Source organism: Hippopotamus amphibius, chromosome 6 (genome assembly GCF_030028045.1).
Source record: "Hippopotamus amphibius kiboko isolate mHipAmp2 chromosome 6, mHipAmp2.hap2, whole genome shotgun sequence".
NCBI lineage: Eukaryota > Metazoa > Chordata > Mammalia > Artiodactyla > Hippopotamidae > Hippopotamus > Hippopotamus amphibius.
This window is the reverse complement of record NC_080191.1, coordinates 8,313,027-8,340,055: the sequence shown is the minus strand read 5'-3', so window position 1 is coordinate 8,340,055 and position 27,029 is coordinate 8,313,027. Positions and strand designations below refer to the sequence as shown.

The window sequence follows — 27,029 nt, the reverse complement described above, 5'->3', positions numbered from 1 at the left end:
GCCACATATCTAGTGGGGGCTGAGGGGCAATGAGAAGATGAGCCTTCAAATAAGTTTGATATCACAGTCTTTAAAATGATCAGGACTGCCTCTGGTTAAACAAGGCAGACAACGCATATATTTGTGTTTGTTTTCCTAAAACCTTGCAAAAATCACAGCAGAGGAATGAAAAAAGAACTCACGAGGACACAGAGACTGGGAGAAGAGACCAGAGGAGCTGACAGCTGAGCAGCCGTGGCTATGCACTTTTGTAAACTAGAAGGCAGATGGGCAAGAGCTGAAGTCAGAGGAAAGTGAAAGCTCCGTGTCTGTGGTGGCAGAGATGGGTGTGGGTGGGGTGAGGACAGCAAGAAGCAAATCAAGTCACCGCACAGTCCAAGAGAGGCAGAGGACCTGACTGCAGGTACCTCTGAAGGGGAGGAAAGGAGAACGGAAGACAGGATTGGCTGAGAGTCTTTAAGAGGAGGTGCTAGCGGCCAGAGGGGTGCCCTATTTCATTCAGTCAGCCACCATCTCTCCGGAAGACCTCAAGCAGAAGACTGGAGGCTTACTTTCTGGAGAGACTGAACCAGAGGATCTTGTGAGAGGGATCCCAGACACAGTCAAGATGAGGGGCAGGCACAAGAAAGTTGGCAGCAAGAGCCACTAACACTCAAGCTCCCCTCCCACCTGGGGCTCTCGCTGAAGAACCTCTGGGCCCTTTCATGATCCAGCAACTAAATAGTTATTGCCTGACCCAGCAGAGGTACTTTAGCTCTACAGCCAGCTCTGCTGTGATTGGGTGAATGTGGTCCACCCTCGCTTCCCCTCTCCCCCAGCATCTTCTCATTGGCCAGTCCTGGACTAAAATGCAAATGCAGGGCCCTTGTTCTAAAGTTACCAAGGAGTTCAAGACCCAACAGCAGAGCAGTAAACTAATGCTGCACCTGGTTCTGCGTGACTGCACAGACCACTGCCCCAGGAAGCCAGCCCTGCCCCTGCGATACAGCTTTGAATTTCGGATATTACCATTGGTTCTAGGTACTTTACAAACATCAATTCATTTAATGCTTATACTAACACTTCAGGTAGGGATCGTTATCTCTTTTTTAACAACTGAATAAAGGAGACGGCTATGAAAAATCACAGATCTGGCAGGCTATAGATTTGGAATTCAAATCCCTATCTGTCGGATTTGAAAACCAATGCTCTTACCTTCTGTCGCGCTGGGTGCCAGCCTTCCTCCCACCACACACACCCTCATCCCCACCCACACATCCCTCTCCTATCAGCTCATCAGCTGTTACAGCTCTCACACTCTTACCACTGAGTTTGAGTTCACATTAAGGTCTCTATGCCTCACTCACCCCTTCAAACCATGGCTCTCATCCCTTGCTGCATTGTAGAATCTATAAGGAGGTGTTTTTGTTTTTCAGTTTTAAAACTGTAGTGAAAATTTCCCATTTTAACCATCTTTAAGCGTACAATTCTGTGGCATTAAGTACTTTTAAAATATTGTCAACCTTCACCACTATTTCCTGAACTTTTCACTAACCCAAAGAGAAATTCTGCACCTATTAAGTAACAACTCCCCATCCCCCCTTCCCACCAGCACCTGGCAATCTCAGTTCTACGTTCTGTCCCTATGAATTTGCCTATTCTAGGTACCTCATTTAAGCAGAATCATATAGCATCCATCCTTTGTGTCTGTTTTGTTTCCCTTAGCCTAATGTTTTCCTGGTTCTTCCATGTTTAAGCGTGTTATCAGCTCTCCAAGCATTTCAGTTTGTGATGAGGCATTTCCAGCTGCTTCTGATAGAGGTTATGCTTTTCGATTTTGGCGTCAAAGTGCTTAAGCCCTTCCCGAAAGGATTTCATCTCCTTCTCTGTGAAGCTGGCTGACCTGGCCAGCTCCCACAGATCCATCCCGCGGGGCTCGTCGAACTGAACTGGGCCTCGGCGCCCTGGCCCCAGTGGCAGACTTTCTGCAGGCGGTCGAAGACCTGGCTGATGTCCCGCAGCCTGTCCTTCAGCTCGGGGTGTCTGCTCTGCAGCGCGTCTTCCTGGACGCGGGTCCCGTCGGCGGGACGGAAGACATTTTCGTGAATTTCTTCGGTCCTGCTCAGGGTCTCCGAAAGGACCTTATTCTCCTGGGCTTCCTCCGCGTGATGTGAGCCTCCCGCCACGGCTTGTCCAGTTCTTCGTTGGAGACCTTTCAGGAGGTCTTCGCCTTGAGCCACAGCTTCTCCGGCCGGGGGTCCTCCAGGCTGTCGTCCACGGAGCCGGGGATGAGGGAGTTGCTGCCGGGGCATCCTTTCTCCCGTTGAGACCGCACTTGGCCGGGATGCCATTGAGACTGCGGAGGAGTTTTGCTCCTTTCCATCTTCATCTAAGCCTTCGGCCCTCAATTTCTTCCTCTTGAATTCGTCCCTTTCTTACATCTGGAAGCTCGAGCTTGCATCTGGATGATCGTGGAGCTCGGACAGTTTCACAGGAGAAAGAGTAAGCCGCCGGTTCTTCTCCCACTGCTGATTCAGATTCTCCTCGCAGAACTACCCCCAATCCGGGCTCTCGCTCCGAGGGCGGCTCGGGCTCCTCCTCCTCCCCGGAGAGCTTGCCGCCGCCCTGTCTCGCCGCCCGCCCCTTCGAGCAGCAGCGGTGGCAGCGGCGGTGACAGTTGCCCGAGGTCGCGCAAGACCAGCTCGCACCCTCCACGACGCCGTCTGGGGACCCCGGGACATGCAGATTGGAAAAGCCTCCAGGTTTTCTGAATACTTTAAAATTTTCCTTCAATGATGACCTAGAAGAGGCTCAGCACAGAGCTTCTGTGTACATCAGGCCCATCTTTCTTTCTCTTCAGCACCAGTTCGTGTTACATATTCCAGCTATGTTCGCTCGTTAAGATGTAGGGATTACACAGTACAGGATAACGAAATGACCATGACCTCTTTCTTTAAAGATTATTTTATTTAAATTATGATTATGGTATTAGTTTTTTTAATTTCTTTTTCTTTAAGCTCTTTATTGGGATATAATTGCTTTACACTCTTGTACCAGCTTTTGAGGTACACCAAAGTGAATCAGCTGTATTTATACATATATCCCCATATCCCCTCCCTCCCACAACTGCCCCCCACTCTCCCCGTCCCAGCCCTCTAAGGCATCACCCATCATCGAGTTGATCTCCCTTTGTTATACAGCAACTTCCCACTAGCTATTTTACAGTTGGTAGTGTAAATATGTCTATGCTACTCTCTCACTTCGTCCCAGCTTTCCCTTCGCCCCCCGATCCCCCAACCTCGTGTCCTCCAGTCCATTCTCTGCATCTGCATCCGTATTCTTGTCTTGTCACTGGGTTTATCAGTACCTTTTTTTTTTTTTTTTAGATTCCGTATATGTGAGTTAGCATACAATATTTGCCTTCCTTTTTCTGACTTACTCCACTCTGTATGACAGACTCTAGGTCTATCCACCTCATTGCATATAGCTCCATCTCATTCCTTTTTATAGCTGAGTAATATTCCATTGTATACACATGCCACATCTTTATCCATTCATTTGTTGATGGGCATTTAGGTTGCTTCCATGTCCTGGCTATTGTAAAGAGTGCTGCAACGAACATTATGGTACATGTTTCTTTTGGGATTATGGTTTTCTTTGGGTATATGCCCAGGAGTGGGATTACTGGATCATATGGTAGTTCTATTTGTAGTTTTTTAAGGAACCTCCAAACTGTTTTCCATAGTGGCTGTACCAACTTACATTCCCACCAACAGTGCAAGAGAGTTCCCTTTTCTCCACACCCTCTCCAACATTTGTTGTTTCTAGATGTTTTGATGATGGCCATTCTGACTGGTGTGAGGTGATACCTCATTGTGGCTTTGACTTGTATTTCTCTGATGATTAGTGATGTTGAACATCTTTTCACGTGTGTGTTGGCCATCTGTATGTCTTCTTTGGAGAAATGTCTATTTAGGTCCTCTGCCCATTTGTGGATTGGGTTATTTGCTTTTTTGGTATTAAGCTGTATGAGCTGCTTGTATATTTTGGAGATTAATGCTTTGTCCGTTGCTTCATTGGCAAGTATTTTCTCCCATTCTGAGGGTTCCCTTCTTGTCTTGTTTATGGTTTCTTTCGCTGTGCAAAAGCTTTTAAGTTTCATTAGGTCCAATTTGTTTATTCTTGATTTTATTTCCATTATTTATTTATCAATTATTTATTTATTTTTGGCTGCCTTGGGTCTTAGTTGCAGCATGCGGGACCTTCGTTGAGGCACGTGGATCTTTCCATGCAGCGCACAGGCTCTCCCTTGCTGCTGCAGGCTTCTCTCTAGTTGTGGTGTGCTGCTTTTCTCTTTAGTTGTGGCACACAGGCACCACAGTGCGTGGGCTCTGTGGTTGTGCAGCAGGCAGACTCTCCAGTTGAGGCACGTGAGCTCAGTAGTTGTGGCTCTAGTGCTTAGTTGTCCCGCAGCATGTGGGATCCTAGTTCCCTGACCAGGGATCCAACCCCAGTCCCCTGCACTGGAAGGCGGATTCTTTACCACTGGGCCACCAGGAAAGTCCTGTGGTATTAGTTTTTTTAATTTCTTTTTTTAAAGATGAAACTAAACTTCCCAGAATAGATCAAATCCTCCAGTTAAAGTCCTTTCAGCCCCTTTGCACTTGGCAATTATTATTTGCTCAGCATCACATCCACAATACAACAGGGCCAGGCACGCAGTAGTTACTTTGAAAATTGGTTGAATGATTGAGGGAATGGATGAGTACTTACAGAGTTGAGGGCATTTATGTCTTTGCTTTCTTTGGTGCAGCAAAATTTTTAAACTCAACTTGGGTTTCTTTACTTCTTATTATTCCTGTGATTGATTGTTCTGATTTTATTGTCTCTGTTTCAAAACTTTTGTTGTGTTTAGTGTCTACAAGAATATTGCGCCAGTATTACAACTTCCCAAAAATCAAATCCATTTTTATAAAAGGTATCCTGAGACCCTTTTACACCTTGAAAGGATACAAATTAGGGTCACAACACATGGTGAAAGGGTAGACTTTCAGTTAAAAATAACTTACATTTTCCATTGTGTCATTAATTTCTTCCTCTGCACTCTGAAGTTTAGTTAAAACAGCTGCTCTTTTTAGGTTCAGATATTTAAGTCGATCCATAACTGTCTAAATTGAAAGAACAAGTCTTTTAATACACTGGCATTTGAACTTCTCTAATATTATGAAAAAGTCATGTGCTCATAAGTAGAGTACTTCCTTGTTTTTCCTAGCTTCTGATAGGTTGCTGGCAATCTTTGGTGTTGCTTGGCTTGTAGATGCACCACTCCAATCTCTGCCTCTGTTGCAATATAGCCATTTTTCTCCCTGTGTTCCTGAGTCTTTTATAAGGATGCTGGCCATATTGGATTAGGACCCATCCTAATTCACTATGGCCTCATCTTAACTTGATTACATCTGAAAAGATCCTATTTCCAAATAAGGTCACACTTATAGGTGTTGAAGGTTAGCTCCTCAACATATCTTTTTTGGGGGACACAGTTCAACCCATGAGAGTCTGCCCTTTGGTCCTCAAATATTCATGCCCTTAGAGGTCTAGCTCTAGGGATGTCTTCAGGCAGAGGGAATACAGCCTGGTAAAGACAGAGGCAGATATTAGAATTATGTTGCTACAAGGCAAGGGGTGCCTGGTGCTACCAGAAGCTGGGAGAGGCAAGGATGGATCCTCCCTTAGAGGCTTTGGAGGGAGTGACACTCTGTCCACACCTTGATATTAGACTTCTAGTCTCTAGAACATAACAGAATCAATTTCTGTCATTTTAAACTACCTAGTTTGTGGTACTTTGTTATGGCAGCACTCAGAAGCTTATACAGACACTAAGTAGAAGAATATGAAACATAGAATCTGAGATGAGAGATGGTGAGATAGACAAGGTCCCAATGATGTATTGTAATCTATGGTAGATGATTGTCTTATTTGTTCACACTTCGTCCCCTCCTTTCCCTTGTTAATTCCCTAGTTAATGTGAGAATCCTTATCTCATTGGCATTAAGTGTCTCCATGTAACTTGTTCTGGCCAATGGAATGTGGGCAGAAGTGCCAGGGTGCCAATGCTGGCCAGGGCTTAACAGGCTTGGCAAGTTTCAACCAGGCCTATTGGAACTTCTGCCCTTTACCTTGAGGGAAGGGTGTCCCAGGTTTTAAAAAGTAGTCAAATTCTGGATATATTTTGAAGAAGAAGCCTGCTGTGTATGCTGATGTGTTGGATGTGGGATGTGAGAAAAAGAGAAGAGCAGCTGGAAGGATGGATGTGACATTTACTGAGAGGGGAAAACTGTGGGAGGGGTGTATTTGGGGCAGGGTGATGGTGACTGTGGATCAGGAGTTTTATTTTTCACATTTAAATCTGAGATGATTATTACACATCCAATTGGATATATTTAGTAGCAGTTGCTTATACAAGTGTGAAATTCAGGGGAAAGGTCTGGGATAGAAAAATTAATTAAAGAGTTGGCAGCATTTAGAAGGTATCTAAAACCACTGGGTTGGATGAAATCTTCCAAGAAATGAGGGTAGATAGAGAAGAATGCTCAAGGAGTGAGCTCTGGGATCCTTTAAATCTAGACTTATTGTGGTGATCATTTCACAATATATACAAATATCGAATCATTATGTTGTATACATGAAATTAATATAATGTTGTATGTCAATTATACCTCAATGTTGTATAAAAGAAAAGAAGGAAGGTATTTTCATTTGGGGGGAAAAAACCCATATGTTCTCTTCCTTACATTCCAAGTGGGAAGTTAATCACATGAAATATATTTAAATGATGTATTTAGTATCATTACCATAAACAGAAGAATTACTATTATGTTTTAGCCAAAAATCATGCATTAATTTTTCAAATTCACACATTAAAAAAAAACCCTTTCCCAAACATTTTTTGCTTTTTTCTGAGTATAAACATCTTGAACAAAAATCTTTCTCTATATCTCCATGTATTTCCTTAGAATAAATTACTAGAAATTGGGGCTTTTTAGACAGACTATAGATATTTAAAAAAGTCCTTTGGATACATACATCCCCTATTATTTTCCAGGAAGTTTATACCCTATATCCTCCTACCGAAAGGGTTTAAGAGCATTTCCTAAACCCTCCCTACAATCCTGGATATTGGGTAAATTTGTTAAATTTGCAAAGAATATGCCACTTTATCCTTAATGCTGTTTGCATTTCTTTGCCTAATAATTTGATTATAGAAGTTTTAAAAAATATATTTATTAGACATTTTTATTTTCTAAATTACCTGCCCTTTAGCTATTTTTCCTATTGAGATATTTGCTTTTTTTCCTATTACAATATCAGAAGTTTTTTAATATTTAAATAATAAAAAATATTCAGTATTTGTTTATAAGTATGGAAACTAGTTCCCCTCATTGTCATTTTTTAAATTTTAACAGTGAAAATAATATTGTGTTTTCAAATATGCATATATTGTTTTTAAAAAAACAGCTTTATTGAGATATAATTCATATACCATATAGTTCATCCATATAAAGTGTATAATTAAATGGTTTTTAGAATACTCAGAGTTTTGCAACTATCACCACAGTTGATCCTAGAACATTTTCACCACTCCCAAAAGATACCCTTTATCCATTACTAGTCACTCCACATTTAACCTGGGATCTCCCATAGGGGTAAGTCCCACCCCCTCCACCCCCTGCCACTAAGGAACCACTAATCCATTTTTTGTCTTTATAGACTTGCCTATTTTGGATGTTTCATGTAAATGGAATCATATGACGTGTGATCTTTTATAACCTTTCTTTTACTTAGCCTGTGTTCAAGATTCATCCATGTTATAATGTGTCAATACTTCATTGCTTTTTGTTGCTGAATAATATTTCGCTGTGTGAATATACCACCTTTTATTTATCAGTTCATCAGTTGATGGACATTGTGGTTATTTCCACCTTTTGGCTATTGTGAATAGTGCTGCTATGAATGTTCATGCAAATTTTCATTTGAACACCTATTTTCAGTTCTTTTGGGTATATATCTAGGAGTTGAGTTGCTGAGTCATGTGGTAACTCCATGTTTAACCTTTTGTGGAACTGCCAAACTGTTTTCCAAAGCGGCCACATCATTTACAGTCCTACCAACAATGTATGAGTGTTCCAATTTTTCCACATCCTCACCAACACTTGTTATTTATTGTCTGCATTTAATTTTAACCATCTTAGTTGAGCTGAAATGGTATCTCATTTTGGCTTCGGTTTGCATTTCCCTGTGGCTCATGTTAGGCATCGTATCCTGTGTTTATTGGCTGTTGTCTGCTTTTACTTTTCTTTGAGGCACTTTTTGTCACACAGAGATTTTAAATTCAAATATAGTTTTGGATTTAAATATGGACAGATGAATAAATACCACATCAAAATTTTGTGTCACGATGAATTTTTCAAAAATAAATGGTATTAAAAATGTAAATCTATTTCTGATATTTATTAAAATAAGTATAATTCAGTCCATACTTTTTGATTTTCCAAACTGTGGCATATTCTTACTGAGTGTTGCACTTACTGTGAAGAGTTCCTCTGGGGGCTTGTTTCCATCTAGCTCGATGAGATACTGTGAATCGTGTTCAGCCATGACTTCCTACAGGTCATTGAAAAGAAGCCTTATCATTCAGGATCATTGGCAAAAGATCACAATATTAATATACCATGAAGAAACCTTTAAAGCTAAATTATTTGCTTTATACATGATATAATAGACGTTATTTTCAGAAGAGCTTTACAAAAGCCTAAACTAGTCTTCTTACCATGAATTTTACTCTCTGTTTTTTCCATTTTTCTCTACAGTGAAGTCTTAGAGTCTTTCTCAATAGAAGGGTTTTGTGGCATCTATCTCTCTGTATATATTCACAGAATCATTTTTGCCAAGCTGCTAGTTGAAGAATGGGATTTGTTCGTTTCCCCTGGCTGTGCCTAATGTTCAGTGTCCAGATACCCATTTCTGTAAACTGCCAAACCATAACCTCTGTGCAGTTTCCTGTTAGACCCTTTCTTTTCCTTAACATTTCATGGGAGGTCTTTAACCCTTATCTGCCATATGGTTTGCAAATGTTTAATCTTGCTATGATTTATCTTTTGCCTTTGTTTAGGGTACCTTTGTAATATAAAATATTTTTATGATGAAATCTGTTCTCACTGTTTCTGGATTTCCTTTCTTGCTTAAATTAGATTTTCTCTATCTCAAGGTTATATTAGTATTCTTGTAAACTTTCTTCTGCTGTTTTTTTACTATTAAAATCCAAAATCCACTAGATTTTATTTTTGTATATTGGCAATGTTGAACTCTATCTGAGTCTTGTGTTACCAGAAAGTAGGGATGGTGGAGAGCTAAGACCCACCTCCACCCTTCCTCAAAAACTCAGATAAGATCTAGCTCCATCTTTCTTCATGATTCCCATAAGACCTGAGGGTGGCTCCCTTGTTTACCTGCCTTCATAAAACCCCAGCCCCCCATCCTTTTCTTTAAGAAAATCCTCATTAATGAACATTCTCCCTGTGGCAGTAGTCTGAACAAAAGCACCTCCTTAAATGTCCAAAACATTTTGTCTTTCATAATACCGTGCAAAGTTAGGTTCTAAGTGTTTCTTTTCTTCTAGACAAAAGGCACATTGTGCCTGAGTTACTTATTTAACCACAAATAATCATGTTCTGAACAAGGAAGTACACTGTGCTTTTCTGCATTTCAGATACTTTCCTTAAGCTAGATTCTTAAGAGTGGATTTACTAAGTCTAAGGGTATGAACAATCCTGAGGCTAAAGGTACATACACCAGGTCAGACCGGGAGTCAAGCTGGGATCTGAAGACAGGTGAGAAGGAGGACTTGGCCTGGCGTTACTCCTGAAGCAGGATATAAGCCAGAAAACGATGCAGGTTACTTTGCTCCCACTTGCTTTCCTCATGTCTTTTGGAGGAACACTGAATTTTGGTGGTCTTGGCCTCCCAGGAGAATTGACATCTCAGACAGGGCAAAGGAGACTAGAATTGCAGGCTTCTGCCTTTTAAGTCTCTCCCCCACCTCCCTCCACACATCCCAGTACCCTGGAATTACCATACAAGGCAAGCTGTATACTATTTAGCAAGCATCACCTAGGCCTAATGTCTAGGTTCTTGGCTTTGAAATTCTTGCTCTGCTGGCACTAGGGCACTCAATCCTTATCTATGCTTTGCTTTAGGGCCTAGAATTTTTCCACTTCTGGGCTTTTTTCAGAAAAGCTATCTAAAAACCATCATACTAATTTATATTCCTTTCAGCAGGAAGATCCCACATGCTGCAGAGCAGCTAAGCCTGTGGGTCACAACTGTTGAGCCTGTGCTCTAGAGCCCGTGAGCCACAACTATTGAGCCCGTGTGCCACAACTACTGAGGTCCGTGCGCCTAGAGCCCGTGCTCCACAACAAGAGAAGCCACCAAAATGAGGAGCCTGCACACCACAATGAAGAGTAGCCCCTGCTTGCCACAGCTAGAGAAAGCCCGTGTGCAGCAATGAAGACCCAATAAATAAATAATTTTAAAAAATGATCTGCACTCTGGCTGTAGAATTTATAGACGTTTTAATACAACCAGAGTGCAGATAATATTTGACTCACCCCCGTATTTGCTAGAATTAGGAATTCTTTTTCTTTTTTCTAATTTATTTATTTTATTTATATATTGGCTACGTTGGGTTTTTGTTGCTGCACACAGGCTTTCTCTAGTTGCTGCTAGAGGGGGCTACTCTTTGTTGTAGTGCATGGGCTCCTCATTGTGGTGGCTTCTTTTGTTGCAGAGCATGGGCTCTAGGCATGCAGGCTTCAGTAGTTGCGGCACATGGGCTCAACAGTTGTGGCTCACGGGCTCTAGAGCACAGGCTCAATAGTTGTGGCACACAGGCTTAGTTGCTCTGTGGCATGTGGAATCTTTCCAGAGCAGGGCTGAAACCTGTGTCCCCAGCATTGGCAGGCGGATTCTTAACCACTGCGCCACCTAGGAAGTCCAGGAATTCTTATTCCTTGTTCATCTTTTAAAATTTGATTGTGGAAATATTTCTTAATTTAGGTTAGCATTTATTATCAGTAAAGCTGAACATTTTTCTACAGGCTTTTTACTCTTTTGTCTTTCATTTTTGTGAATTGTCTGCTCATATTTCTTGACCATTTATCATCAGGAGGGTGAGACCTTACAGGTTTTAGAAAAATCATTTCTATGACCTTTTTTCCTCGACATTTTTTAAACTAAAGAATAGTTGATTTACAATGTTATGTGAATTTCTGCTGTACAGCAAAGTGATTGTTATACATAAATATATATTCTTTTTTATATTCTTTTCCATTGTGGTTTATCACAGGATATTGAATATAGTTCCCTATGCTATACGTAAGACCTTGTTGTTTATCCATTCTATATATACTAGCTTGTATGTGCTAACTCCAAACTCCCACTCCATGCCTCCCTCACCCACCCTCCCCCTTGTCAACCATGTCTGTTCTCTATGTCTGTGAGACTATCACCTTTTAATATATCAAAACTTTAAATCTTTTATCATCGTTGATGTGGATATTTTTCTAATTTGTTGTCTTTTAATTTGAGTGAGGTGTTTTTTAAAAAGTTATTTCTAGAAGTTTTACATGTGATGAAATTGAAGCTGTCTTTCTTTTTCCTTTGTGATCTCATCACTTGTTCAGCTGAACACCTGCTAAGCATTTGCCACTCCCCAGACTTTGGGCACTGTACTGGGCATTGGTGATGCTGGAATGTAAGACCTGGTCCGTGTCTAACCCCTTGCTCATGAATATAGTTTTCTGATCTTCCGAATCTTATTTTAATTATGTTTTATTTGATACCCAATGCCAACCCCTTAAGGAATATGTAGAATATTTTGGTTGAAGGAGAAAGAATGTTATAGATAGACATGTAAATTACCCTTAAGAAGCTACGTTTAAAAGCCAGGGGTAGAAGAGGAAGAAGGGAAGAATCAAAGTCATACATAAGAAAACAAAAATACTGAATCACTATGCTGTACACCTGAAACTAACACAATATTGTAAATCAATTGTATTTCAATAAAAAAATTTGGTTTTAATGGGGGGGGGGCAATGCGAATGAAAATGATCCACTAATTTGTCTCTAAAAATATATAAACATTGTAAAACAGCATGAAACAAATCCTGTTAGTTTCTCTGTCGGATGGGAAGAGGTAATTTGAGGACTTCTTAATTTGTCTTTGTAGTTCTATCACTTAGCATGGTATCTGGCCAAATACCAGATAATGTTTGTTGGACAGCTCTCCAGCACAAATTGGGCAGAGCCTGCCCTCGATTTTTAACCATAAAAATATGCTTTTCAATAATCATAATTTTGGTAATCATACTTTTAAAATGCTAATTCATTTAATTAAAATTTTCCTATTACAATATGTAATGGCCTTATGTTTACAAATCATCATCTTTGGGATAAACAGAGAAACCTGTCTGGGATAACTCTTCTTTAGATTGCAATGTAACTAAATTAACAGTTTCTTTTAGGATAAAAGATACACCTTAAGTTTGTACATTTGTTTTGATAAACCCATACATTATGGATTGAAAATGCTTTCACTAAACAGTCTCTCAATATGGGCTTTCCAACGTCCAACCATAAATAAATTCCCTTAATGACTTTTGCAAAATGCAATTTTCAGCAACATTCCTGTTTTGTAAGAGTAAAATAATATTGTTCTGTGAAACAGCTTTTGGAATGCAGCCTTATTCTGATAGTACTTTACCAAGCTCAAGAGGAGGAGAATCAGGCAGATAATACATGAGGTGAAGAAATGTGAAAGCTATTTAACCAGGGGTAAAACACAAATATCAACATTCCCATTTTCAGCAATATATCTTGTTCTTACTTCTAAAGGATGAAGAATTATTTCCTTATAAAGTTTAACAATGTGTTCGATATTTTCCAAATAATCCTCAGGCCTCTGAACTAGATGTTGAAGAATTTCAGCCACCACCTGCATTTCAGCAATAAATGCCTGCATGGAAAAGAAAAGATGGTAAATACCTTTAACGATCACTTTATTTACAAGTCATATCTCTCCCTCCCTATACCTAGATGCCATTTTGGGGTGAGAAGCAGGGAGAAGCAGAGATTGGAAACAGGATTTTTATTTTAGAGAGATTGAACACCCCTAAGGTCCTTTATCAGATGGAATAAAGCTTTAAATTGACTTGGATACTTATTAATTTTTTTGCTCCCCAATAAGTAGGGAAGAATAAAGGAATAACATCAGATTTTTAGAGACAAAGAATTTAGATTTTCTCTGAATACCTGACCTTCTAGCTCATTCATTCACTGATTGATTGAGTTAATAAAGTTTAAGTGCCTAGTCTATGCCAGACACTGTTCTAGGAGTTTGAGAGATGACACAACAAAACCAAGGCCCTGGGACTCAGAGAGCACACATCCCAATTGAGGAAGACAGAGCATAAACAAGTAGACAAATAAATACATCACAGATTAGGCTGTGGTGATAAGAGCTACGAAGGATGATGATGCAAGGGAGAGGGGATGGAGAGCGATGGGAGAAGGTGGTCATGAAAGGGTTCTCTGAAGAAGTGACATTTGAGTAGAAGCACACAGATTTCTGGAGAAAGAACATTTCAAGGCAGAAGGAATAGTATGTGTAAAAGTTCTCAGCCCAAGTCCTGGTAGGCATTCAATGTCATATTTATTTATTACCTTAATTACAATGGTATGCTTTATTCATGATAAAATGACACACTTTTATTCCTATTTGCTATGAGGTTTACCTTTTTAAAAAAAATCTGGAATAGATGCTGAATATTGTCTAACCCTTGGTTTGTTTTTTTGTTGTTAATTTTTTTTTTTTTTGAGTTGGATCTTATCTGTTTATTTTATTTTTGGCTGCATGAGGTCTTAGTTACGGCAAGCATGTGGGAGCTTTTGTTGCAGCATGTGGGCTCTTCGCTGCAGCATGCGGGCTACTGTCTAGTTGTGGAGTGCAGGCTCCAGAGCTCGTGGGCTCTGTAGTTGGCCGCACAGGGTTAGCTGCCCCGTGGCATGTGGGATACCAGTTGCCTGACCAGGGATCAAACCCGCATCCCCTGCATTGGAAGGCAGACTCTCCACGGCTGGACCACCAGGGAAGTCCCCCTCCAATGCCTTGTTCGACAGGGAAGATTATTTCATGTTTTTAAATGGGCTTTCTTATATTAACAGGTTTTTAAAATTGCAGTGTAATTGACATATAACATTACATTAGTTCCAGGTGTACAATGTAATGATTCGATCTAGTTGATCTTTGGGCAATGTGAATTTGAACTGCATGGGTCCACTTACACGAGGATATGTTTCACTAGTAAGTACCATAGTGCTACATGATCTGTGGCTGGTAGGATGCAGAACCGTGGAGACGGAGGTCTGACTGTAAAGTTAACTTGGATTTTTAGCTGCATGGAGGGTTGGTGCCCCGACCCTGTAGTTGTTCCAGGGTCAGCTGTGTTTGTACATATTGTGAAATGATCACAATAAGTCTCGTTAACATTCATCATCATATATAGTTACAATTTTTTTCTTGTGATGAGAAATTTTAAGATCTGCTCTTAAATGAAAGAAGGAATGTCAAAAATTCATTTACCGCATTAGTGAGGGAACCAGCAGGATGACAAAGCTGACGTATATAGAATCACTGAAATCAGAGCGCAAAGTTTGATAACCTGCTTAATGTCCTACAGGGCAATAAAAAACTGTAGTCTTTGGGGCTTATCTTTTCTACCAGAAAAATGATTTGCGATGTAGCCATCTGTAAATTAACATTTGACGTCACAGAGTCTAGGCCCTAATGCAAATAGTATTTGTTCATAATTTACACATTATAGAAATTAATTAAAATTATTAAACATTACAAATAAATTTATAATAGAAATCACAGGTGTATTTCAATAAAGCGAGGACTGGCAAACTATGAGCTGTCCTACCCCGGGAGGCTAAATCTAGCCCATCACCTGTTAACAAATCTGTTTATATCAATTTTCCTCATTAAGTCATTGTAGAAGATTCTTTTGGGGCCCTATTGCATTATGCTTACTAGCACTGAATTTAGGATTGTTGTACCAACATTATGTGTGAAATTGGGCTATCGACTTCTTTTCATGTGCTCTCTTTGTCAGAGTTTGGAATTGGGGGTATGTTAACGTCACAAATTGGATTCTGCCTGGGCTACCTTCTTCCCCATGTTACACTTGTCTTACATTGCTCTCCTCCTCACCCTAGCTTGCACAGTGCTTGACACATAGTAGGTGACCAGTAACTCTCTGTTGCTATGAAATAAAGCAGATTACTGTCCGGATATGGAGGGACTTTCATACTGACAAGAAGGATGACCTTACACTTGATGACCTCAAACTTGATGACCTCTACGTTATGATCTAATAGTTCTTGAAAACATCAAGTATTTTTGCTGTTACCTCCAGACTAAATAAAAACTTAAAGAAAATGTAATTTTCTCTAGTATCTGCTATTTTCTGTTATTCATACTATCCTATCATCTAATTATAGCAATTTAAAAGTATAGTATCTGGTGTGGGGCTAGTACCTCTTCTTCTTCTTGCTCTTCTTCCTCTTCCCCTTCCTCTTCTCCTTTGCCTTCCTTTTGGGCTTCTTTCTTCTTTTTCCTACGACTCTCGATGACTTCAGGATCCCACTGATCTCTTGTGTATATGTATCCTGTACTACTGTGCTGCCTTTGCCCCGAACTTCTTTGGCATAAATCATAGTCAGGGCACTAAGGAACAACATTAGTAATTACTTAAAACATTTTGAATATGCCTTTACTGCCTACTCATATATTATGCAATATATCAACCCCCAAATTCCTCAAAACCCTGAGCAAATACAATACGGTAAATGAATCAGATTTTATCATATACCAAGAGGTACAAGATACAACTTTTATGCTATGACAACACTTTTCTTTATCCAAAAGTAATACATGTGAGAAAGTATCAGAAGCCTTAAGATTAAAAAAAAAAAAGAGTTAGAATAACAGTAGAAAGAGCCAGAGAAATAGAATAGGTACACAGGAGGAGTCTGACAGATTAGTTTGAAAAGGCTGAGAATGGATGAAAATGGGGGAAAGTCCACATTCTTCCGACAAAAAAAAGTCATGTATTTGTAATATCTATTATCATTACAGCTTTACGGGTGACGTATTTCATAAAACAGCATTGGTGAATAGGACCTAAAAGGTCATCTAGTTTAGTCTAACCTTCTCATTTTATAAATGAGAAAACTGAATCTGGATAGTAAAAAGGCCACAGCCAAAGCCTATGAGTAATTTTCTCGTTTAAGTGCTTCCACATGTGTAATATTTTACTCACTTCTTAACCTAACCCTGTGAGAGAAGTAATACAGTATTAATGATTACAGCCATTTTGCAGCTCGGAGAAGGACTGCTCTGGCAAGATAAGATCACAATGTTTTGAAGGGAAACTACAACTTGGGACCAGGCCTTCTGATCCATCGCCCCTGCTCTGGGACACATTATTAATGATAAACTAAAGTTTTGAGCTGTAAATCCTGCTCTGAATATTTTTCAGGATAAACTCTGGATGACATTCTGTAGCAGTGGTTCTCAAACATTAGAGTGTAACTGTGTACAGAGGACTGTAATAAAGATTTCTTCTTCCCCTGTGATTTATTGTCTGGACTGAGGTTCAGACATTTTAACAAACATCCTCAGTGATTCTGATGTCAACAGTTCATGCACCACACTTTTGAGAAACAAAGGAAGCAAGAAACTTTAGAACTTTTCCTGCTTATTTTCAGATTTCTTCAGACTTCTTTTGTATGGAGATGGGATGGGTATCTATTTAGGCAAGACTTTTATTTAGGCTTTCTAATTTTTTCACAAAAAAAGATTTCAACCCATTCTGGTAATTAAAGAAAACACATGTATATTTGCCCTCATTTGGCAACCCAGAACATCCCACATTGTGTGTCCTTGACCAAGGCTGTCGCCTTCAGCTGTCTCCTGTTTTCACTTATAGGAAGTGATTTATTAATCGGAGGGTGAATCTGAGGGCTATGCTTCAGAGCAGTGGTCCTCAGACTTCAGCGGCATTAGCATCACCTGTGGGGCCTTTCAACACAGACAGCTGGATGCCACCCCCGCAGTTTCTGGGGTGCTCCCTGAGAATCTGCATTTCTAACAAGCTTCTTGAGTGCTGCTGATGCAGTTGTCTCTAGGAACAAAGTCTGAGAACCACTGCTCCACTGCTGCAGATCACTGGCCCTTAATGCTTTTTTTTTTTTTTTTTTTAATTTTAGTACAGGCCTCTTTAGAATATGAGGAAAGCCATAGGCTTTTGCTTCAGAAAAATGCCCATACACATAAAATTTGCATGTAATTTCAGAAGGTTCATGGATGCTTAAGGATTCATGGATCCCAGGCTAAGCACTTCTGGTCTAGAAATCCCAGTCTCTATCCCCAAATAAGGCCAAACCATCAGAGAAGCGCGTGCTGTACTGAAGTTCTGTCTCACGTGAGGCCCTCTGATTATGCCCCAGCTACCTGCAGAAACTGCCGTGGACACCGGCCATCACACTTATAATATCAGTGGAGTTAAGGACTTCATTCTCTACATGAACCATCCTTGTATTGAGACCCGTATAAGATACCTCTCTCATTGTTTTTCCTGAGGGGTGGCTTGTCTTTTCATGGGCAATATGAATTTTATATAACTGGTCACATTTCCCCTTCTACTTTGGTTCGTCAAACTCAGAACCAAATGTATGACCCAAATTTAGTGAGCATTTGGGGCCTTATGGCCTGTATATCTGTGTGTTCTTATTCCACCAGGTCTTAATTTCCTTTATAATCTCTCTGTTCCATGGCCTAGACCTTTTTTTTTTTTTTAATTTTTTTTAAAGCTCTAGACCTCTATTTTTTTTTAAGCTCTAGACCTAGACCTTATATTTGGTTTCAGTTAATTGTCTGAGATTTTTTCCTTCTCTCCATTATACACATGCTCACAGGGGTGATATTCTGAAAGTCACACAGGGATTTTGATTGGCCTCTGATCGTGACCTGTGGCTGGGGCTGCAGATGCCACCAGGCCCAGCACTGGGTGCCACCGCTCTCTCACAGCTGGCCCAAACACACCACTGAGTCCCCGCACCTGAGCTGAGAACCATCTAATTTAATTCAAGTTGTCAAACCCTGCGGGGAAATCAGGCAGGGTATTGTTATAAATGGTTATCACTCATTTTCATATAAACAGGTGGTCCTCACCTCACTGCATTCTTACCACAACCCTATGAGGCAGCTATCTTTGCATCATCTTTGTGAAGAGGAAACGGAGGCTCCTAAACGTGATTTACCAAGTTCTACAGTTGATAAAGGAGAGACTTGGGAACAGAACCAACCCAGCAGTGTTCTCTAACATTCGTACATCCAAATCATTTGTTCATTCTTTCATTTTATGTCACTGGCAGACTTATTAGGTACTGTTTATTGTGCCAGTTCATGATTATAGGAGTAAGACATGGTTCTTGCCTCCAAGTAAGGCAGAGTCTAGAAGAAAATGGACAGTTACAATATAGTGAGGTAATATGGTAGAAAAGAGCAACATGAAAGGTCATCAGAGAAGTATTGAACGTTCCTGTGATGAATCAGGTGTGGGGGATAAGGGGGCGGGGAGAGAGAGAGAGAGCGAGAGAGAGAATGAGAATTAGTTAATGTTTGTGTTGGTGTGGAGGGGGTGGTCGTCAGGGAAAGTTCTGCAGAGATGATGCCTGAACTGATTTTCAAAGGATAACTGTGATTAAGCCTGGTGAAGAGGCAGGGAGGTGTTTCCTGTGGTTTGAACCACAGGCGCAAAAGCACTGAGGTATGAGAAAATAGAATTCTGACCCTATAACTGATGCACAAATCATTATTTCCCTAACTCCTTCAAAAAAGGAATGTTCCTTGAATTTAACTATTATCAAAAAGAATGGTTATATACACTATACTAGAAAGACAACTAATATTCTTACCTTAATGTTAATTATAATATCAGGTTTCAAATTTAAATTTCTAATTAATTCTATTTGCTGCAAAATCGTCATGGCATCCTGTGAAAGTGATGGTATTTCAGTGATAATATAGCCTGTAGAGTAAAATATAATTTTAAAAGTTTTATATTATCAATATCTGAGAGCATGGATTTATTATTATTACTTTATAAAAGGATCATCTAGTTATTGATGAATACTAATGCTGGTCTTAACATCATCTGTCAACATTTAAAAATTAATGTTCATAGTTAAGGTTATTGCCACATGAAGTATATCTCTGAATAATGTTTTTCTGACAGTAAATAAAACCATTGGGCTAGGAGGAGACATCTTTAAAAATTCTGTATCAACTTATTTTAGGCACATGAGGTGCCTAGAGAAGGAAATTCCATGCCAATAATTCTTTACTCCTGTTAGGAAAGCTCATATGATGAATGGTAAAGATATATTATAGCAGGTTGCATAGCATATTATTTTTCTTTATTGAATTAATATTTCATAATATAATGGAATATATATGCACATGTTTATATAAGTCACAGAGAGTAATAAAATACCCATGTAACCCTCATACAGTTTAAGAAATAACATTGCCAGTATGATTCTGGCTTAGTACATTTATTGACTTGCATCCCTACCCAGAAACCTGTATCTTCTCATTGAAATTCACCCTGGATACTATCCTCATATGTTTCCTTAATATATTTCTTTAATTATGTCACTCTCTTGCTTGAGAAACCTTTTTCTTGTTAATAGAATAAAGTCTTAACTCTGTTGCTGGGAATTAAAGGACTTTGGCCAAATTTTCTGCCTTCATTTTCTTTTTTTCTTTTTTTTTAATTTATGTTTTGGCTGCATTGGGTCTTTGTTGTTGTGCACAGGCTTTCTCTAGTTGTGGTGATTGGGGGCTACTCTTGGTTGTGGTGCGCTGGCTTCTAGTGTGGTGGCTTCTCTTGTTGTGGAGTATGGGCTCTAGGTGCATGGGCTTCAGTAGTTGCAGTGCATGGGCTCAGTAGTTGTGGCTTGTGGGCTCTAGAGCACAGGCTCAGTAGTTGTGGCACACAAGCTTAGTTGCTCCACGGCATGTGGGATCTTCCCAGACCAGGGATAGAACCCATGTCCCCCTGTATTGGCAAGCCGATTCTTAACCGCAGCACCACCAGGGAAGTCCCTCTGCTGTTTTACAGAATATTTTTTTTCTTGGAGGAACAACTGACATACAGATTTTGATTTTTGGCAGACATTTTATGAAAATTGAATGGAGTGAGGCTGTCGAGACTGACCAGTGCCTCCTCTGGGATGTGATGGCTGGCATTAACCCCTTGGTCTGACACGTTGCAATGGGGGTGCTGTGGTGAAGGGACAAGGGGTTCATGCCAGCCGTCACTCCCAGGACAAGTACCAGTATATAGGGGTAGGGTGTATAGGAGAAAGAGGAACACATTAAATGATACCAGGGGGTGCAGTCAGCAAAATCCGGAAGGTAGGAAAGTCTAAAAGACAAACAACAAGTTTCTTCAGCATAGAAAATACAAGATGATAGAAAGAGGTAGGGCAACTTACGGATTTAAAGGGACTTGTGACATACCGATAAATAGCAGTATGTGAGGGACTTCCCTGGTGGTGCAGTGGCTAAGAATCTGCCTGCCAATGCAGGGGACACTGGTTCGATCCCTGGTCTGGGAAGATCCCACATGCCGCAGAGCAACTAAGCGCACGAGCCGCCACTACTGAAGCCCATGCACCTAGAGCCCGTGCTCTGCAACAAGAGAAGCCACCGCACTGAGAAGCCTGCGTACCGCAACCAAGAGTAGCCCCCACTCGCCACAACTAGAGAAAGCCCACAGGCAGCAACGAAGACCCAATGCAGCCAATAAAAAACAAAAAGAAGCAATATGTGAAACCAAGTTGGAGCCTGCTTCAAAAATCAAACAAATAAACAAACACCAACTAGAAAAAAAATATGAGGCATATAGTGAAATTTGACCACAGACTGGTTAGTAGATGATTTATTATTACTTTTTTTAGGTATGATAACAGTAATGCGGTAAGTTTTAAAAGAGTCCTTATCTTTTGAGATACAGACTAAAACATCTGCAGATCAACTGATATGATACGGATTAGCTTCAAAATAAAGTAGGCTGGGGGAGGGGTGTAGGCAGAGGCATAGATGAAAAAAGATGAGGCGAGTCGTTGTTGTTGAAGCTGGGTGATCGACACATGGGATTTTATATCACTCTCCTACTTTTGTTTGAAATTTTCCATAAGAAGAAGTTAAAAGGGTTATGAACACTGTGAGTGGCATCACTGAGTAGATTTATTTTTCTCATATTTTCATCTTTCTCTTTTTGCCAATACTTATAATTTATGCCATCTTTTTGTAGCCATGTAAGTCACTCTAAATTTTCTCAAGACGTAAGGTGAGGTGAAAAATAAACAAAAAGACATTTTTGCCTATCTACCTTTATGTATATTCTTTAGGTTCAGTCATTATACTTTTTGAGGTCATTTATTGACCTATGTTGGAATTCCATGATTATCCTTTTACCTTTTCACTTATTTTACTTCCCACATTCAGGGTGTTTTTCCCAAGTTCATCCTCTTTATGACTGATCAGTAGATAGGATAAATAGATAGATAGATTGATAGATGATAGATAGATAGATGATAGATAGTATTTATATGAAATAAAGGAGATGATATATGGATATATATCTATATTTGCATGAATAGATATAGCTCATTCTTTACATAATCTATTTATAGATCTTTCTACCTATAGATATAGATGATATATATGTGTATATATATATACACAGTCTTCAGTGACAAGTCTGCTGTTGCTATATCCAGTATAGATTTTCATTGTACTATACTTTATTTATATCCCTGTATTCTTAATAGTCACTATGTCCTCTCTTAAGAATATGAGGAGATATATGAGAATATAAAGCAGATCTCCAAATTTTTCTTCTCTCATTCAGTAAGTTCATTTCAGGTGGACGATTTTCTCCCAGACACATCTTTATTCCTCTTCCTTCTTTTGCAAACGCCATAGAGTTTGCTCTTTTCTTTTTAGTCATTCCGAACGTCAGTCGTCTGTCTTGAGAAATTAGGTTCAAAGCCCCTGCTCAGCATCTGTTTGCTGGCAGGGAGATTTCTTGGGTCTAGAGTCAGAGGGTAGCCTGGATGAACAGGCTGAAGCCTGCCAATGTCTGCAGCCAGAGGGTGAGCAGGTGTCATTCTAGTTCCCATTCCTGCCTTGTAAGTGTGGATGAATGCAGAGAAACCTCACCATTGACAGGATTTAGTAATAAAACTCAGGGAGACTAGGAAAGCAGTCCGCAGAGGCTGTCAGCATTGAATGAAAGACCACAGCAGATTTTTGATGCTTTTGCATTAAAACACATTACGAAAAGAAGATTGAATCATATAAACTTAAAATTTGAAAACAAATGTAGATTCTGAAGAATAAAAACAAGCAAACAAGTAAATAAAACTATTGGAGTTGCTCAACTGAGTTCAGACTCTGGGATTCCTGTGCTGGGTTGGAGGGGTGGGGTGTGGTAGGGAAGCACAACTCCAGGAATTATTTATGCCTCAGATAAACCACGAGTTTGAAGGCTGCTTTGAGAGTCACTGATGTATAAAAATAAACATACCAAAGTGAGAGACTTCTAGGGAGTTGAGCTTCTCCAACATTAGTTTTGTGACAAGTTCATCTGGAATGCTTTGGCCACTGATCAGCATTGACTGCAGCTAAGAACAAGCACAGATATTGTACATGACCATGTAAAGTACCTGTGATACACAGCTTTTAAAGAAATCAAAAGAATTTTGAAACTTAAGATTTGTTTACCATAGCTCCTGATGCCGTGTCACTGGCAATCTGTTCTTCCAAAATTGGTAAAGCTAAAAGATGAATTAAAAATATTAGTGCAAATTGTTATTAGAATTTCCAAGTTAAGAAATATATTTCTGTGTGTTTTTTAAACTAGTAATAAAGATTAATATTTGTGTCACTTTAGAGTTTACAAAGCATATTTATACACATTAAGCCATTTAAGCCTAAATTTAAGCCTTGTACGAAAGTACAAGGTAGCAGAATGTATTCCACAGAAAACGTGTCTCTGACACTCACTAGCTAAAGTATCTTGGGGAAGCTAACGTCCCAAACACCTTTGCCTGCTTGTGCCCTGTGTGGTATGCAAGGAAATACAAGGATGAAATGAGGCTGTATATGACAGTGACTTGGAAATTATAAAGTATTGCACAAAGCATACATTAGTATTACTAGTCCAGACACTTTTATAACCATATGTAGTTACATCTACAGACCATCACTTTTGCACCCTGATTGTAGAAAAGGAAAATATGCATCAAGAAATGTTAAAAATAAACACTGCAATTTATCTAGTAAAAAGGGGTCCTGAGGCTGAAATTCTAATAACTAGTTTCGTTTTTAAGAGAAGATATTTCATCCCACGATGGAAGATATCCTGGGACAGAAATGACAGGGGCATAATCTAAGGGCGGGCCCAGGAGCTGCTAATAAAATGTACCTAGCTGCTAATAACCTGTGGAAAGTTTGGTACTTTTTAATATTTCCTACAAGCGAATTTTATTTTAATAAAAAAGGGAAATTTTTAAACCTGTGAGTGTGTTACTTGTTGCCGAATTGTTCTCGCCACAAGTCGTACCAGATCATAGTTTCACTAACAGCATGTGAAATGCTCATTTGATAACATTCTTACCAACAATGATGGCAGAAACTTTAAAGAGTCACTGCCAATTTATTAGACACATATTGATCAGCATTATTTTAATTATCATTTCTTTGAATAACAATGAAGTTAAACTTTTTCTTATTTGTCCATTTTTATTTCCACTTTTATGAATTACAGATTCATTCTTTTGCTTATTTTTCTATTAAGGCATAAATAGTTTTACTGATTAAAAGAATATTTATATAATCAAAGACATCAATCCCTGTCATATATTGCAAAGAATGCAAAGCAAATTATAAATAATAAAAAATAAAATTTATCATTGAAGATAATTAAGTCCCAGAAAATCTTCCCAAGAGCAGCTGTGAGAGTGCCATCTCTTCTCATCTTTCGTAGGGAGATACTCAAAATACACATATCCCCTGTAATTCTAAATTATGGAATTAGAGAGTGGGAGGCAGTAGAACGGAGTCAAAGATGTTTCATAAATGTCCTAAATTCTATGACCAAAACTAAGACTAACAGAAGGGCAAAACATGTTTGATGCTATTTTAAAGATAATATTCACTGGGTTGATAGTGATGTATGATAAAGCAAATATAGCAAATGTTAATCATAAAATCTAGATGGTAAGTAGATGGGCAAATGGGTATTCATTGTACAATGCTTTACACTTTAGTGCATATTTGAAAGTTTTTATAATAAAATATTGGGGAAAAAAGATAAAATTTACCTTCTACATGAATACATTTCCATGCCTGTGTTATCTGTTGGGCTAACGTTGTCTTCCCAACCCCCTTAAAAAGAAAAATACTATTTAAAACCCAATAGAAGAGCTATTTGCCAATAAAACAGATATTTTTAAAGATTCTATTGATGGTTACTATAATTATATAAGTATTATCAAGTAAAATTTTTTGCATATAATAAAGAATGGACCCTAGATATTTATAGCTTCAGTTTTCTCTATTACCTGTCTCATTTGCCACATTTTATGAAATGATTTGTTTTTTTTTAATTAAGAAAAAAGCCCTGAAACCAGGAAACTGTACCATAATGGTGTTCTAGGTATTATAGACTTTGGATTGTTAAATTTTGTAATTTTCAGTACAAATCGTGATTATATCGAGATTAATCATTTTATTTCCTTCCTAAAGTTATAATAATGATTGTTTTGACAGAGTTCCATTTAGTAACTTTCAAGAGCAAAAAATTCCTTCTTAATGGACATCTTTGAAAAGTATCAGTTTAAAGCTAAAAGTTCACTTTAAGGAAGTAACACTTGCAGCTGATTGCTTCCACTGTTGACTTTTAAAACTATTATGTTTTTAGAAACATAATAAAAGTTATTGGAGCCATTTCTTGACCCTGTCCCAGGGTTTCTAGAAAATCAAGTCAAGGATGAGGTCCAGCCCTTAAATTCTGCTATTCCAGAGAGGCTTTTATATTATCCATCTCAGGCCCTCTCATGGTAACTACCAACTAAGCTCAGCGACTGAAAAAAGCTCTCATCTAGAGGTTCTTACTAGAGCTGCCTAGGAAGGCAAGCCATCTTACGACAGTCATTCTTGGTTTCTTCCTGTTTTGTGGAAAGATAATACAGAGGTCCATTAGCACACTGTGGGTAAAGATGAAGCACATCCCCTCTCAGGAGCTTTAGACACTGATGAGAGGGTCTTCCATTTGTCTCTTTAGTGTCCTGCCTTCACATATCCAGAGAGCCTTACAACAAATTTCAAAGAAAGTTTTATATGAAAACTGAATGTGAAATAACCTTGGGTCACATACTGCTAACAACTGTCATGGAGCAGTGCTTTGCTGAGTTAATTTATTCATAATATAACAACAAAGATAAATGCCACCCAGGTGCCTTTTCAACAATAGTATACAAGAGGGGAGAAAGTCACAAGTTACAACCAATACTATATGAGTTTGTCATACAGTGAAAGTCTAACAAACACTCAAAAAAATTAGCACAGTAGGTGGTTTTCAATCTTCTATGGTAAATGAGATTAAGACTTTAAAAATTAAAAAATATATTAAATAATAAATTAGAAGAGATAACTTACTGGTTTCCCAAATACAACAAAGCAAACAGGTTTAGACAACATAAAGTTTTTGTCAGCTTCATCTTCATTAAATATATCTGCAAAAGGATGCTCTTCTGTCTTCTCTTGAGAAGTCATAATACAAAATACTACAGTAAGAAAGAGTAAGATTGTTAAAGTGCCTAATTTAAGAGGAACAGGCAGGCAGGTGAGGGAGAATTAGGCTATTCTGTGAATTTACTTAACCCAGAAGCCATTCCACACCACTAAGAGATGGATTTTGCCAATAAAGGCAAATGAGTTAAACTTATTATCTATTAAAATAACAATAGGTTTGTAGTTTGAGACAGAAAGTAAAAGCCAGCTAGCTATATGCTATATAAAAGACAGCTAAAATAAAGTATCTTTGAAAGACTAAATTAAGGAAAGAATACATACATGTATATATTCACGTGTATGTTTTGATGTGTGTATTCTATTAAAGATCAAATTAGTGTACACACAACCAGCCAAACAAAAACCCAATATAAAATGCTTATTTTATTTTTTATTTTTTTAAAGCTCTTTATTGGAATATAACTGCTTTACACTGTTGTGCCCGTTTTTGCTGTACAACAAAGTGAATCATCTGTACTCACATATATCCCCATACCCTTCCCTCCTGCGACTCCTTCCCACCCTCCCTATCCCGCCCCTCTGAGTCATCACCATCATCAAGTTGATCTCCCTGTGTGATGCAGCAGCTTCCTACTAGCTATCTACTTTGCATTTGGTAGTGTATATATGTCAATGCTACTCAAAAATCATGTTATATGTATATACACATATAAACATGTCAATGGGTATGTGTGTAGTGCCTACTAATGGCTTTAATTAGAAACCCTAATGGAAATTAGAAAATATGTAGAACTGAAAAATAATGAACATAAAATATAACAAAATATATAAGCTCACAATTTAAGTTAGAAAAATAAAAGTAGAAAAATATATTTTAAAAATTAATAAAATAGAAAAACATTATATAAAGAAGGCCAACAAAGCTAAATAGTGGTATTTTAAAAATATAAATAGAAAACTCTGTCAAGATTGATCAAGAACAGAAGATAGAAGTCACAACTAAAGAATATTAGAGATTAGTTTTTTAGAGGTGTGTTTC

General features: G+C 38.8%; 1 protein-coding gene across 1 annotated transcript in view; it reads right to left on the bottom strand.

Annotated features, from left to right (window-relative positions):
- The window catches only part of AK9 (adenylate kinase 9), a 110,142-nt gene extending 84,125 nt beyond the window's left edge, over positions 1–26,017 (bottom strand). The window contains exons 1-9 of the mRNA XM_057737677.1: positions 25,895–26,017; positions 24,559–24,622; positions 22,958–23,010; positions 22,761–22,857; positions 19,078–19,190; positions 15,635–15,823; positions 12,923–13,051; positions 8,562–8,640; positions 5,049–5,143 (exon numbers count right to left, since the gene is read on the bottom strand). Of these exons, the coding sequence (XP_057593660.1) occupies positions 5,049–5,143; positions 8,562–8,640; positions 12,923–13,051; positions 15,635–15,823; positions 19,078–19,190; positions 22,761–22,857; positions 22,958–23,010; positions 24,559–24,622; positions 25,895–26,011 (936 nt within the window). The 5' untranslated portion in view covers positions 26,012–26,017. The remainder of the gene's footprint in view (positions 1–5,048; positions 5,144–8,561; positions 8,641–12,922; positions 13,052–15,634; positions 15,824–19,077; positions 19,191–22,760; positions 22,858–22,957; positions 23,011–24,558; positions 24,623–25,894) is intronic.
- Between the last annotated feature and the right edge of the window lie 1,012 nt (positions 26,018–27,029).